The following is a 14,813-nucleotide window of genomic DNA, read 5'->3' as shown; positions in this document are numbered from 1 at the left end:
TTCAGAGCCTGCATCTCCCTGAGGCTACAACTGATTAGATAATGGGCAGACACCTAAAAGATCTGCAACCAGTGAGTTCAGCAACCTGAGACCTAGGGCAACCAAAGTGAAGCTTGCCAATCAGGATCCCTCTCCTTGAGAGTCCTTTGAAGCAATGGAGCTGGCACAGAGGCCCAAATGGAAAAGGAAAAGATGCCATGGGTGGAGCAGAGGAAATGACCAGCTGGAAGCTGTGTGTGTGCTAATGTCACAAGGAAGCAGAAACCATGAATAAACAAAGGAAGTGGGTTGGCAGGAAGAAGAGAATGTAGAGCAAAAACAAAGGGAACACCAAAAAGAAAACAGAGCCCAAAGGCACAGAAATGGTCTCCATCACCCTCTGGTCACAATGAGACCAGGTTCTAGGATAATTCCCATTACTCCATGAGATTTCTGCCTTTTTTCTTACATGAACTCAACAAAAAGCCTCCCTATGCACTTGCTAGCCTGAATGGGGCTATGCTCTTTATAATCTAAATGAGCCAAAGCAGCACAGGAGAGAAAGTGGGAATGGGGAGCCACCAGGGTGAAGAAAGCCCTCTCTTTCAAAGAAAGCAGTCTCATCTCCTAAAACACTCATTCATCAACCTTTAAGAAATTATACATAATGTGAGAAGAAAAGTTAGCTACTAACCAATGAAAATACATTAATTTCTACTAGTTAAACATGGGCAAAAAGTTGTTTAAATTTCAGATGTTAACATTTAAAAGTAAAATCTCTATTTTCACTCTTGGTATTCAGGTAAAAACCAAAATGTTTAAATATTTACTTGCTAGATGTATTTTCTTCATTATTAAATTGCAGGCCCAAACTGTAGATGGGCTGAAAGCACTGTGATTTAAATGATGATCTCTTGTCTCCATAACTACTCTATGACAGTCGTTTTAAATGACTAATAAAAAAGCCGACAGAGCCAACTGACCACAGTGTTGGATGCAATCACCTCAGCCAGCCTTGTAAACTACTGAAATTTGTCTTTCTCCCTATAAATTTAGTGATGCATTGTGAACAGTAAAAACAAAAAAACAACAAGAACAAAAAAAAAAAAAAAAAAACCAAAGCCAGAAAACCCTTTATTTATGATTAAAATGAGAGTAACATATATTTATTCATAGAGTGAACATTAACTAATTACCTTCTCTGGGTGCCTCATACTAGAATGAACTGGGATGAGATTGGTGTCTTTCCCTCAAAAAACTTCTTCCTTTAAAGGAAGTTGGGTCCATGTGCCAGCAAGGGACAAAACATGTGAAAACAGCTTGATGAGCACCATAGCCCAGGGGCACCAAAGTGCCAGGAGATGGCAGAGAGAACCAGTTATTCTGTCTGTAGGAGGAAGGATGCACCAAAGAAGAGGAGCTATTTGCCCTGGGGCTTTAAGGGGGAACTGAGGTTCCCTGTAGTAAGAAATGTGAGTAGAAGGGAGGGCAACCTAGGTGGGCTGAGGGACTCGTGTGTGCAAAGGCACCCAAGGCTCAAGATCATGGTCCATTCAGTCAGGACAAGATCACTGGTTGGATCGGAGATCTTTTTACACACAATAATGATATCTGTGCACTTACTACACACTTGGTGCTACTTCTGTGTGTTTTATGTGAATTAACACATTTAAGCCACGTGACGATCTTACTCAGTGCACGCTATTTTTATCTCCATCAACTAATGAAGAAACTGAGGCTGACTTCAAAGTCGCTGCCCAAGGTTACTCAGTTGTTAGAGAGCGGGAGTCTGGCTCCCACCTGGCATACTGAACCACTTATCTCATATTTAGTCACACTAAAAAGCATTGACCTAATTCTCTAGACACGTTGGGTGGCTTTTAAAGTAAAAAGTAAAACGTTACAGAGGCAGTTGAAGAACAAGCAAGGGCAGAGACCACAGACAGGAAGAAGAGTTAGGAGATTAGAGGAATATCATCAGAGGTCAAGAGCTTCATTATAATGAATGAAGAATTTCAGCTCAGAATAAAACCAATGTACACATCAACTTGAAAGAGCTGGGCCAGATGCCCACACTCAGGAGGCTGGTGGGTGAGAACCATTCTTGTGGTGAAGATCTGGCTAAACAGGAAAAAACAGGTGGCTGTGGGCTAAAACCTGAGGCCTAGAAGCTGTGGGCCTTGACACCACCGACCTTGGGTAAATGCTCTTTAGGAGGCGTCACGATCTGCTGGGACATTGAAAAGTCTGGGAGGTGGGAATTCCAGGAACCCTTCTTAGGCCCTGACCTCAGAGGAAGGAGGGTTATGTGTCTCAGTGAGGTTTAACCGCTCTAGTGAAGGTGCTTCATCACAGTCGCATTTAAGTGGCAAGTGCATATATGTTGAACATCTGGGTAACTCAGCAGAAATATCAGGTTTTTAACATAAGATGTTTCTGTTGGGTACTGGAAATCCATTTTAACCATTCAAAACACAGCTTGGATGTGTGTGTTGTTTCTAACCTATCAAAACGGCAGTCCATTTTCCAACTGTCTCAAATGAAATTTATTAGTGTGGTTAGTTTTCTAATCTTCTCTTTTTAGTTCAGCTCCATCAGCACATATGGCAATGTTTCCTTGGCAAACTCTACTCTACCAGAAGGCTGTTAATGCGAGAAAAGATTTACAGGGTACAGTATTAATATGGTATTTTGTCTTCAAATTTCATGGGTTGGAGATATAAATCACACTGTCCCTCCTAATTCCAGTCCCGTAAGCAGCCCGACGAGAACTGAGCTGGAGGTGTGGGATCTAAGCCTACATTAGGAGCCTCCAACTTAAGCTTCATTTAGCCTCCCAAAAGAAGAATCCTGCAAGCAATGTGCTAGGTTAGAAAGTTACCATACTATTTACCTAAGAACTTTTTGGAAATTCTAGAATTTCAGAGTTGAAAGAAACTGTGAAAGAAACTAATAATGCTAGTCCAAACAAGGTTATTTATTTTCAGTGGCCCAGCAACAAAATCAGCAGTTAGGGGTCTGGGCTAAAATGCTTGGTTTGTACCTCTTTCTTGATGAGTGATCTTGGCCAAGTTATTCTTGGCCAAACTAGTTCTAGGTCCCTCATTGTTTAAACAATGCTAATTACAATTCACTGGTTTAATTTGATAATTACATGAATAAATGTATACAAAGAGCCAGATACTCTTTATCACCTATTGGGTAATGCCTCTTTCTCCGTATCTTCTCAAGGCATATCCTTGATTCATTCCTTGTTTACAAGAGGCAATTCAGTCTGAATAATGTCCACAATCCAGAATTAGGTAAGGAGTATATTGCTGTTCCCATGACATTATGCCTACCCTTAGAAGAGCTATCCCTAAGCAACAAGGGCATATCTGGTCAGAGAGTGCAGGGCCCTCCTTTCTGTAGGGAAAGAAAGATGATGAAGTAACACAGATGTAACAATACATCTTCAACTGCTTTGAAGTTAAAATACAATCTTACTAAGAACTTAAAAATTTTTCAACCTTTGCCAACATGTAACTTTTTGAAATATAATTTCTACTTGGTGACAGGGGAGCCAAGTGGTTAAGTGCATGGGTATGGAGCCCAGCCACTGGGTCTGAATTCTGACTCTGCTATTTTTTAGCTGTGAAAGTGTTGTTGAGACACCTCATCTCTTTGTACCTTTACTTCCATACCTGTGGAATGGGAATAATTACGGTATCACATCATCTTCATGGTGTACTTGTGAAAATGAAATGAGTTAATATAGACAAATCCCTCAGAACAGAGTCAAACACACAGAAAGTTCTACAGAAATGGATTCTGTTGTTGCTTACTTTTATCAAGAATCCAGGAAGGATAAGCAGCTTGTTCCATGTCTATTTATTATCTACAGTAGCACTCAGAATCAAGGTCAGATCCACCACCAATCCCACAGTGGGCTCTAAACCCCCTAACACTTACATTTTTGTTGCTCTAGTGAACTTATTGCTTCAACTTCCTTCTCTGTCCCAAAAAGACATTTCTTCCAGCACAGACAGTTCTGAAATGTTTCTCTGGGTTCCCAGCTCATGCTGCCAGCTCCCTGCACTGACTGGGCCTTTCATAAAACTACCGGAGGTTGGCCACAGGATGGGCATCAACATCACACTTCCCTCTGTCTCTACGTCATGAATACTAGGCTTTCTGGGAAAGTACTTTTCAAAAGTCCGGTTGACAGTTGACAAACAACTGTAGTTGTACATAGTTGTGTTCCAAAAGACCATGCTGGACATGATATGCAGAACCATGGAGCTGCTAACAGGGAAGAAACTCAAAACTGCAGGCAATGCTACTGTCTGCTTAGACTAAAAGGAGGGGAGGGTGCTGGGGTTGTGGTTCAGTGGTAATGCGCTTGCCTAGCACATGTGAGGCACTGGGTTTGATCCTCAGCACCACACAAAAATAAATAAATAAAACAAGGGCATTGTGTTCATCTACAACTATATATACATATATATATATATATAGAGAGAGAGAGAGAGACAGAGAGAGAGAGATTTTGATAGTGACCATGCCATCCTGGAGAAAGGTAATGCAGAGCACATGAAATGGGGTCTAAAGCATTCAGCAAAGGCAACAGTCAGAATTTGGCAGGAAAAATTACTCTATAAGACACCTCGATTCCCATAGCTAAAGCCACAGCAGCACGCTGTTGTGTTATCTAGTTTCAACCTGGGGGCGACCCTTCCTATGTTAAATTCTTACCCTCCTGACCTCGCTGCTGAAGCCGCCACACTTGCCCCCCTGGCTTTCAACATCAGATTAACCTTCATTCTGGAGCTATCAGCACCCTGTGAGTCCTGCCTTACAGCTCTTATTCCTGCTCCTATTTCTATGCCCTTCTCTCCTCACTTGTTCAAGCATTCTTTCCTCAGGCCTCCTCCCATTTGTCTGTCCACTTTTGACTCGCATTGCCCCGGGCAGGAGGTACTTCCACCTTCCCAACCACACTATCCTCTTTCAAAGCCCTCATTACAATCCAGCTCTCCACAGGCTCCTGTGCTGCTACCCCGAGGTGGCTGGACAGCAGAGCTGGGGAAAGGGCAGGGGCCAAGGAAGCAATGAAGATTTCAATGCCTGCCTCTCTGGGTTAAAGGTTTTACTCAAAATTTCAGATACCATCTGTTTAAGTTATGGCTCTGGATACCTTTGGGAGACTGCTAAAAAGCATAAAAGTAGGGCCTAGAAAAAGTCAGCTCCTCTGACTTGTCTACTTTAGGGTTTTCCAGAAGTGAAGACCATTGGGAAGGATCATATAGTCTTTCAGTTTTTTACCCTAGTTCCTGACAACTTGAAGCATTCTGATTATCTTTGCTTCTATCTAAACTATAAAGTATAATCTACCTCCTTTGTTTCAGTCTCAGTAAGGACAGTAGCTGGTTATATATGACCATTCCATTAATTTAATCATTAATCTTTCCTTCTCCAGGATACCTGTAAGTTCAAGTTTCTGTCACACTTCCCAGTTCTCTAAGCTCATCACTTCCCTCACAAGCCTCTAACAACTCTTCACACCTATCTGAGTTCCAGGTCTATTACCTTAGTCTCAGATAATAATGCCCTATGCTTACTACAGTCAATTCCCTGAAGATTCCTGAGAACGTGGTATTCTAAGGTAGGAACTACCCAAGTCTTTTGCTCTTTTTGTTTGATTTCACATAATCAAATCTCTTTTAATTAATTATTATTATTTTTTTTTAGTTTAACACTCTAACAAAGTGAACAGCAATTGGCCAAGAAAATAAAACTCAAACTAAACTATTTTGTACTCAATAAAAAAGTTTTGGTGGACAAGGGTGAACCCATGGCCCAGACAGTTCACCAATTAGCTGTGGTTTGTTCCACAATGCACATGTTCGTAAGTAATGCAATTCAGAGTCATGCAAACTTCATTTTATTTTGATGTTAGGATTTTTAAATCTACTTTTGCCCAAAGGCATTTTGTAAAAAGAAGGAATCTCACTGAGGGCCACACAATTTGGATACTCCCTTTATAGCACCATCAACCATAAGAAGAGACCTGGCATAAATTAGCTGCCTGACAAAACTTCCTTCCAGAATATATACAGATCAATGACTTCCTGATATATCACCACAACATCCTCTAGATGTCACCTTGAGAACATTCCAGGATGGAGAATGATTGTTTCACACTACACAGACAACCTGAAATAAGACATATTTAAAACTTTGCAAGCTTGAATCAACGGACTCAATAATTTCCCCCCCTTCTTTTGGTCAATTACCTCAAAGATTAAGAACTGCTCCAAATTAAGTTTTATTCATAGAATTGTCTAATTTCTCTTTCTGGGAAATTTTCTTTAGGGCTTCTTGCACCAATGGAAACAAAAACCTTTCCTCTAAGAAGTATTTCTGATGAACCCTCATTTCTCTTGAATACATCTTTTCCCCAAAAGTCCTCCCAAATCATTTTCTAATTTCTGAGGCTGCTCATCTCAGTACCTGAAGCACCAGAGACAGGAGGGTGCCCTAAAGTTCAAAAGCAGAAACTAGTTACTCCTGGAAAGTTCAGAGCATTCAATTATGGATGACTGCCCCATCAACTGTCTGTCTTAAAAATGCCTTGCTCTATAGTAGAGGCCAATGACTGGCTCATTTGGTCATCCAGTTCATTCAGACCAAATGAGCTGTCAAGTAATTCATTAAGGGTTTCAAACACCTGGGAGGATTCAATGGGTCTAGGGTATGTCAGGTATTATTTCCCTTAAGAGAGACAAACTTAGCCTGGGGGGGGGGGCGCAGATTTTAAAAAATTACAAAACACTTATGAAAATTTATCTGCTTTTTTTGTAAAGAAAGTAGTCCGTCTTATTATAGAGAAAGTTTGTGGACACAGTGTCATAGAACTTCTAAGGGGATCTTTTCCAGTAACCAAAACATAGGACTCTATGCAGATGTTGGCAGCTGCCTGAGAAAGGAAAAAACAAAACAGTGCATCCTGAAGCTGGAAGAATTACTTAAAAATAACCTTCATCCTAGTTCCATAGGGAACAACTTTTAAACACAAAATAGCTTCCTGTATTCTTGGTATAAGAAAAAAGACCGTGACAGAGAAAGATAGTTATTAACCTTATAATAAGAATATATGCTGCAAAAGCACCTTCTTTCGGAGTCATTTGCCAACTTCTTAAAAAGTATACACAAAGGTAATTTTAAAATAGGGGAGAGACCTCACTTACACAACATTCTCAAATTATCCTATTCAGGGAATATGAGCAATTATATATGTCTTGATGTAGAAAAATTACATGTTATGCAAAATTTTAAAATAAGAGTGTCCTGAAGACAAAGAAACAGCAACCTACACAGAGACAGGGAGAGTAAGAACTACCCAGCTCACAATATTAACATTTCCTCTGACCCTAAGGCAGTCTATTCAAAAAAGGCCATTACCAACAGCTCCTAGAGCTATGTTATGGTCTCCTTGGGAAAAAGTGGCAGGGATTCAAATGTGCTCTCTGATTACTGCAGGATAACTTCTAGGACTCTATGCAGATGTTGGCAGCTGCCTGAGAAAGGAAAAAACAAAACAGTGCATCCTGAAGCTGGAAGAATTACTTAAAAATAACCTTCATCCTAGTTCCATAGGGAACAACTTTTAAACACAAAATAGCTTCCTGTATTCTTGGTATAAGAAAAAAGACCGTGACAGAGAAAGATAGTTATTAACCTTATAATAAGAATATATGCTGCAAAAGCACCTTCTTTCGGAGTCATTTGCCAACTTCTTAAAAAGTATACACAAAGGTAATTTTAAAATAGGGGAGAGACCTCACTTACACAACATTCTCAAATTATCCTATTCAGGGAATATGAGCAATTATATATGTCTTGATGTAGAAAAATTACATGTTATGCAAAATTTTAAAATATGAAAAAAATGCTCAATATTTTGAAACATGTTTATAAATTAGAAATGCACTCTGACATCTTCTCGCATGTTACAAGGTAAAAGCATTAATAAAGTGAATTTACATTCTCAAATTTCAAATTTAACCAACTTATCCTAGAATTACAAAAATTTAAAACAATAAAATTACATTTAATGAGAAATGTACAAAGGATCACAGGCAGTTATTTTAAGTCTTGACTCTGTATATAAAGGTTACAATACTGAGTCTCAGAAATACTCCAGGTCTTTTCTATTTCTATTATTTCTTTTAATAATGATAGTTTCCCATAAGTTTTCTACATTTTTCATCTGATCTCTCTTCCCCAGTGATAAGCATTTATAAACATGTAGTTATACACAATTAATGATTATGTGCAAGGAACTAAAGGGAATTAGTCCCTGATCAAGCAAAAAAAGAAAGAAGTCATTTTCAAGGCAAGACTGTAAATCATTATTATTATTTTTAACCTGAACTGTCTATCATCTCTTTGCTCTCAAGATCCAAATTATAGATGGGAACTAAACAAGAGTTTTACAGTAAATGTTTTGTTTTAAAATTGTCTGCTGGAAAAAATAAGAACTCAGGACACGATGAACATAGGTGACTCCCAGGACTAATTTTCTAATATTCACACTCTACTTGTCATCTCCACAGACAGTTTTGGCCCTTGCCCTGAGGGTTCAGGCACCCAAGCAGATAGATAAATGTCTATTTATAATCCTGGAATAGGGTGAAGAGCTGTCTCTTGGCTGTTGCGAGGGAGCCTTCTCTCTATCCAATATGTCAGCACATTTTCCCTTCTGAGAAGCTAACAGCAATTGTTCCCATCTTCCACATGCAATAACTGAGCTGGCAAGAGATATAAAAAACTTTCAAAGGTCCACCTTAGCTCAGCACTCAGTATTCAGGTGTACTTTGAGCTCTGCTGACTATGGGGTCAAAAGGACATGTTTCAGAAGAGAAATCTAGACATAACCAAGAATGAGGATCTGGGGGGACGTGCCAGAGCATGATACTGGCGAAATTATATTGTTCTATTGTGTGAATGTACAAATATGTAACAACAGATCCCACCGTTAGGTACAACTGTAATGCCAATTAAAAAAGGTTGGGGATAAAAAAGAATGAGCATCTGGCAGGTGTGGTCACAGAGAAGAAAGAAAGAACAAAAAGTCAAAAATAGTCTAGGTCAACACAAGCAAACTGAAGACACTTAGCAGTGCTGGACAGGGTTCTCACAATTCTAAAGGCACTTCAATCTAGCACCCATACTACCCCATGAAAGTAGTTGGTGAAGACATGCCAAGGCTCCAATGTCTATCAAGACCAGAGGTTCAAAGTTGTCCCTTCCAAAAAACCACCCACATGAACAGGTAAGGTGGTCACTTCTGCCAAACTCACAGCAAAGCAGAAACTGTGACATTAACCTTGTACTATGTAGGAGCCATTCCATTTGCAAGGTTGTTGTCACCAGGGAGAAGTAGTATTTCAAAAGGAAGGCAGTGACCCTACAGGGGTCATCATCAATCACCTGGGGTCAAAGACCTTCCAAATTGTAAAAGAGGCAGGGGGTAAGGGTAGAGGGCAGAGAAAAGATCAAAAGGCCTTTGATGAGGGTTATCTACCTATATATTAAAACCTGCAAAATGGAACTCCTCTGCAGTGGGAAACCTAGTTTCTAAGGTGAGAGGGTTTTTGTTTTTTGACTTGGGTGCTTACTTTGGAGACTAGAGTCAGCAGATGGCAGAAGAGGCCTAGAGGCGTGCTTTATGTGGCTGCCAGTTTTATCATGTGCCTCGGCAGAGCACTAAACACTATTTTCTTCTGATAGAGCAAGCACTGGGAGGGAAAGGAGGGAAAACCTGCAGTTGGCCAAGCAGCAAAGCAGTCAGCAGGAATTGCCTTGCAATTCTGCTTTTTAGCTAATACGAATGTACTTCTTTCCTATTTGCAGACGATGAGCATATAAACAAAGTTGGGAAGTCCAGGCGTTTCTCCTTAGGCCACGCCAAAAGGGAGGCAGAGGGTCTGTGGGTTCTTTCCATTTGTAAGGAAATACGTGTTGTTCCTATTTACTGTGCTTCACAAACCTGAGGTGATCAGAGGAGCAGGTGGAGTCATGACAGCCAGGCTGCAATGGTGTGTGAATCAACTCCACTGGGTACAGAGTCAGAGGGAAGGAGCAAGTTTGATTCAGAAAGAGGCAGGAAAGCACTGCACTGAACTCCTGGTTATCTGCTTGACAGACTTTATGTGGTCTGCAGTCCCTCACCATCCACAGCAGGCACATTCCAAGATCTCCAGGGGATGCCTGAAACCTTGGACATTCCAACACTAAGTATACTGTTCTCTCCTCTATACATATACCTATGATAAAGTTTTAACTGATAAATTAGGCTCAGTAAAAAGATTAACCACAATAACTAATAAAACAATTGTACAGTGTACTGCAAAGTTACGTGACTGTAGTCCCTCTCAAGATATCTTAGTGTAACCTACTCACCCGAAGTTGCTTCTTGTGATGATGTGAGAAGACCAACATCTCCGTGATGAGATGAAGGGAGGTGATTTAGTGTAAAGTTGCATCTGACCTGCAATCTCCTTACTTTGGTGTAGGAAATTATCACACTATGCATACTAGTGCTTAATTTACAACTTATAAACTGTTTACTTCTGGAATTTTCCACTTGATATTTTCAGATCTTGGTCAATTACAAGTAACTGAAATCCTGGATAAGAAGAACCATGGTATATTCAAGAATATGAGTCCTGAGCAGGCTTTGTCCTGTCCCTAGGATACCTTTCCCTATTAGCTCTTGAGTGGAATACTTTAAGAATACAATGAGCCTTTTAAAAACTTAAAGATGTTTATAAAAATAATTTATTATTTTAAGAAATATAACATACAACACAGCAATATAAATGGCTTTCAGATTCTGGGCTGTTTTGATTAGCCATACCCCAGAGGCCTCCAGTCTACACCCATTAGCATGGATAATTGAGAATCTGCTGCATTTCCATTTTAACACAGTCTCTCTGATTCATTTCAGGTTGAGATGAGAAACCAAAACCCTTGGCTGTTATTTCATCTTACATGCATTTAGTACATAGCACTAACCTCTATATAGCCCAAAGAAGCCTTCGTAGCGTAGCACTTTCTTGAAGCAGTCAAAGCTGTTTTTATACATGAGCTCCCCTACAAAAGAGCCAGTTGATCGTTGGTTCTGCATTCGAGTTTTTACAAGATCGATAGGATACACGGCGGTGGCTCCAACAGCTAAAATTAAAGAATGCCAACATTTCAGAGGGAATTAGGGTCAGCTAGAGGAAGGGACCGATGAGGTGGACAAAATCAAAGAAAAGTCTGAGAAAATAAACAAATTCTGTATGTCTAGATTTTAAAACTGTGCCCTTCTATACTCTTAATAAAATGCTGTGGATTTTCACTCAAGTACCCCTGATAAAAAAGACTGGCACAGTTTAAATTAAAAGCACATCACCACAGCCTAACCTCATTATTAACCTGTCTTTAGAAAGGCTGTGTGGAGATAAGACAAAAATGTCACTTATAAGACCCTGGTCACAAGCAGGTATGGAAAAGAGTTCCCTTTGCCCTGGGTCCAACCTCACACAGACAGGTAACTGACTGGGGAACAACTAGGCAAGGTATGTCCTATAATATGTCAAGGTGGAAAATCAGAGAAAAGATAAAAGGGATAATAAAAGCGAAAATTTAATACTCATCCATGACTAACCTCCAGCAATAGAACCCAGACCAAACCTGTAGGCTGATTCTGCAACTTGGAGGAGAACCGGTCGGGCTGCATCGCCTGAAGCTTTCTGCTTTGCATGCACAGGGCCCAGGGAACAGGCAGCAGGCAGACGGGGGAATAGAACAGGAGAAAAGTGAGCACATATTAAAGAATTACTCACTGAGTTCTCAATCTATGATATAACTAAAATGTCAACAAGGAAAGCAGGGTTAGATTTCCTAAGTTTTGACTAATAAGTTTTTCTTGCTATTAATGTTTAAAATCCAATTTGAACAAAAAGCCATTATTACAAAAAGAGCTGTCAACCTGTTTTCAAATGTTTAAGTCTCATTAGTGTTCAGAGAAATACATATTGAAAAACACCAATAAGACAACATTCTTCACTAATCAAATTGGTCAGTTTTTTATTTATAATTTTGGTTTTTGTTTTAAATGACAATACCCAGATTAGCAAGAGTTGGTAAAAAAAACAGGCCTTCTCAAACTTACCATTAAATCATGTATATACTAAGGAAAGTTTCATAATATACATCCAAATGTTTAAAATTTACCTAACTCATGACCCTGTAGTTCTCTTTAAAAGAAGTTAGGTTAGAAAATAATCACGTAAACACAGATCAAGCCACAAGAATATTAAAAACTAGTACTCTTTTAAAGAGCAAAAACTCTGGAAATATGCTAAATCACTACTAATAGAAGACTGTTTAAAATATAACACTATAACTTTAAAAAAGGATGTCATTAAACATTATATTGTCAAAGAATACCTGATGTTGGCAAAAATGTTCATAATGTATCATATAAGAAAACATAAGCTGAAAAGAGCACGGTGGGTGGACTGGTATTTGATATGATTCTTTTTACCTTTATAAATGTTTGAAACATTTCATGATAATTTTTTAAAAAACATTTTTAACACTGTGCAATATGAACTCATTTTTTGTTTATATATATAATATATATTTTATATATATTTCTAATATTTTATTATCCCTACCACCCAGAGATATTAAAAATATTTATGGTGGCTATAACTAGGGGTCTGTATTACAGGTTAACTGTTAATTGTTACTTTTTTCTCTTGTCATTTTTCCTAAATTCATACTTCAGGTCAGCCAGTTGTTTGGTTGCTGTTCTTTTGAGCTATTTTCTATAGTGTTTCTGAGGCTAAAACATTTCAGAGTATTGCGCTTTTCTGCCTGCATATATAAAATAGTAAATTTATGTCACACTGAGTTGTCAAATGAGGGTGACATATAGTCAGTGCTTAATAAATACCTGTTGAATGAATAAATACATTCAATAAAACTTGTTTTTCAAAGCCATGATAATTAAAATTAGTGAACAATGAAAATAATCACCAACCCCAGCAATCAGCCCACTGAATTTTAGTTGCTGTCAATGTAACGCAATTCTAATACAATGAGATTATTTGGAATCTCCTTCAAAGTCACTTAACTGAAAATAGAAATATGCACATAGAAATATGCATCTATAAGAATGGAAAACATTTCTTGCAAATTCCATGGGTTGATTCCAACTCTGTCTGGGCACAGATGGAGATCAATAGTACCTTCATTTTGACAGACATTATCCAAAAGAGAAGCACTATCTTATTTACACAGATAAAAATATGCAACACTTAGAAATGTCCTGGCATCAAAATAATGAGTGAGAATACTCTGAAAATAATGAGTGGGAGTAACCTACCATTATCACTAATTGTTCATCTAAAAGTCAAACAAAATTCCGCACTTTCATTAAACTTTCAAAAACTAGAAATGTAGCGTATTCTTAAAATGATATAATAAAGCTCCTCCTTTGCTCCTCTGTGTAGGCCAAATGTGCCAAGGACTTCAAGGTGCTGGACTGGCACATCTGCCCACAGGTGGATGACCTCCCTTGCTTGAATTTGTTAGGCCCAGTGGGGTTCATTCAGTAAAAAAGCACACTGTATGCCAGGCAAGGCTACTGTGAATTGCTGGAAACCTCTAAGCAGCAGCCAATCATTTCCTTCTGTAAGTCTCATCAAACTAGCTTAACCCTTTCATGGCCAGTATCAACAAGCACCCCTTACAAACTCTCAAAAGCTGCAAAGGGCATAAAGGGAAAATGGTGGGCTACCACTGCCAGCTGGAGAGCCGGAGAGATCTAAAAGAACTTCTCTGCTTTCCTTAATCCCCACATTTCTACATAGCTGGTGGCGTACAGATGAAGAGATAATCATCTCATGAGCAGTGTTTAAAATCAAAGGGAAGGAGTGCAGCGTTGCTTCCACCTCTGCACGTGATTATACAGTTCTTTCTCCTGCACTGAGGGAAAGCGGCTTCCTCTTTTAACCACAGCCAGCTGGTTTTCCAGAGGTGCCTCACTAGGATTTACTGAGCACACACCCACTACTTTGACTTACATGCTGCGCACAAATCTCGCCACTGCCTTTGGGTGGGAAGGAGCTAAAAGGAGGGGGTCCTGGCTCCAGGCCTGACAGTCCTAAAAATGTAGCCCGCATCAACCCATTGTGGTCAAACTGGCGTCTTAGTACAGACCCAGAGCTCCAAGCCAAAAACGGTTAAGTCTCACAGGATTCAGAGATGGCTTTGCCTTAAAGGAGGTATTTTTCTAAAAATGATGCTGTCTGTGAGTGGATTTATTTTACAAACGCCATGCAAACACAACTCCTGCTATGAAGCTTTTATTCTCTAAGCCTGATCTATAGAGAGCTGAGTAAGAGTTAAATGAGGAGGTCCTGTCTTAAGTTTCTAACTCCCACAACTTTAAGAGATTGGTTTCTGTTAACCATAAAATAAAATTTAGCATTCCTAAAATTGTTTCCACATAACTTATGAATCCTTTCACAGAGAAAATAGGTCTAAAAGCCTTCAAACTACGACTCCAGACTAAACAAAATTATCTCATTTTGATATTCGGAAAAACGGAAGGCATGGCAGTTAGACAATGCGCTGACGGGGTGCCTCTGTGCAGAGCAAAGATGGCTTTCATTTAGCAACACACGGTTGCTGATAGGGACTGTGACACCAACCCAGGGTGCCTGCCTCTCATCCCTCGATGTGAGATTTAGGGAAGAAGAAAAGATCTATGTGTTTGCAGAGTGTGCAGT

At 39.4% G+C, this 14,813-nt stretch overlaps 1 protein-coding gene across 1 annotated transcript in view; it reads right to left on the bottom strand.

The window, feature by feature from the left end:
- Nucleotides 1-14,813, bottom strand: part of Slc25a13 (solute carrier family 25 member 13) — a 179,503-nt gene that overhangs the window by 57,053 nt on the left and 107,637 nt on the right. Inside the window, exons 10-11 of the mRNA XM_047560964.1 lie at nt 11,678-11,762; nt 11,041-11,199 (exon numbers count right to left, since the gene is read on the bottom strand). Of these exons, the coding sequence (XP_047416920.1) occupies nt 11,041-11,199; nt 11,678-11,762 (244 nt within the window). The remainder of the gene's footprint in view (nt 1-11,040; nt 11,200-11,677; nt 11,763-14,813) is intronic.

This window comes from Sciurus carolinensis, chromosome 8, assembly GCF_902686445.1.
Source record: "Sciurus carolinensis chromosome 8, mSciCar1.2, whole genome shotgun sequence".
Classification (NCBI taxonomy): Eukaryota; Metazoa; Chordata; class Mammalia; order Rodentia; family Sciuridae; genus Sciurus; species Sciurus carolinensis.
This window is presented reverse-complemented; position numbering and strand designations above follow the sequence as displayed.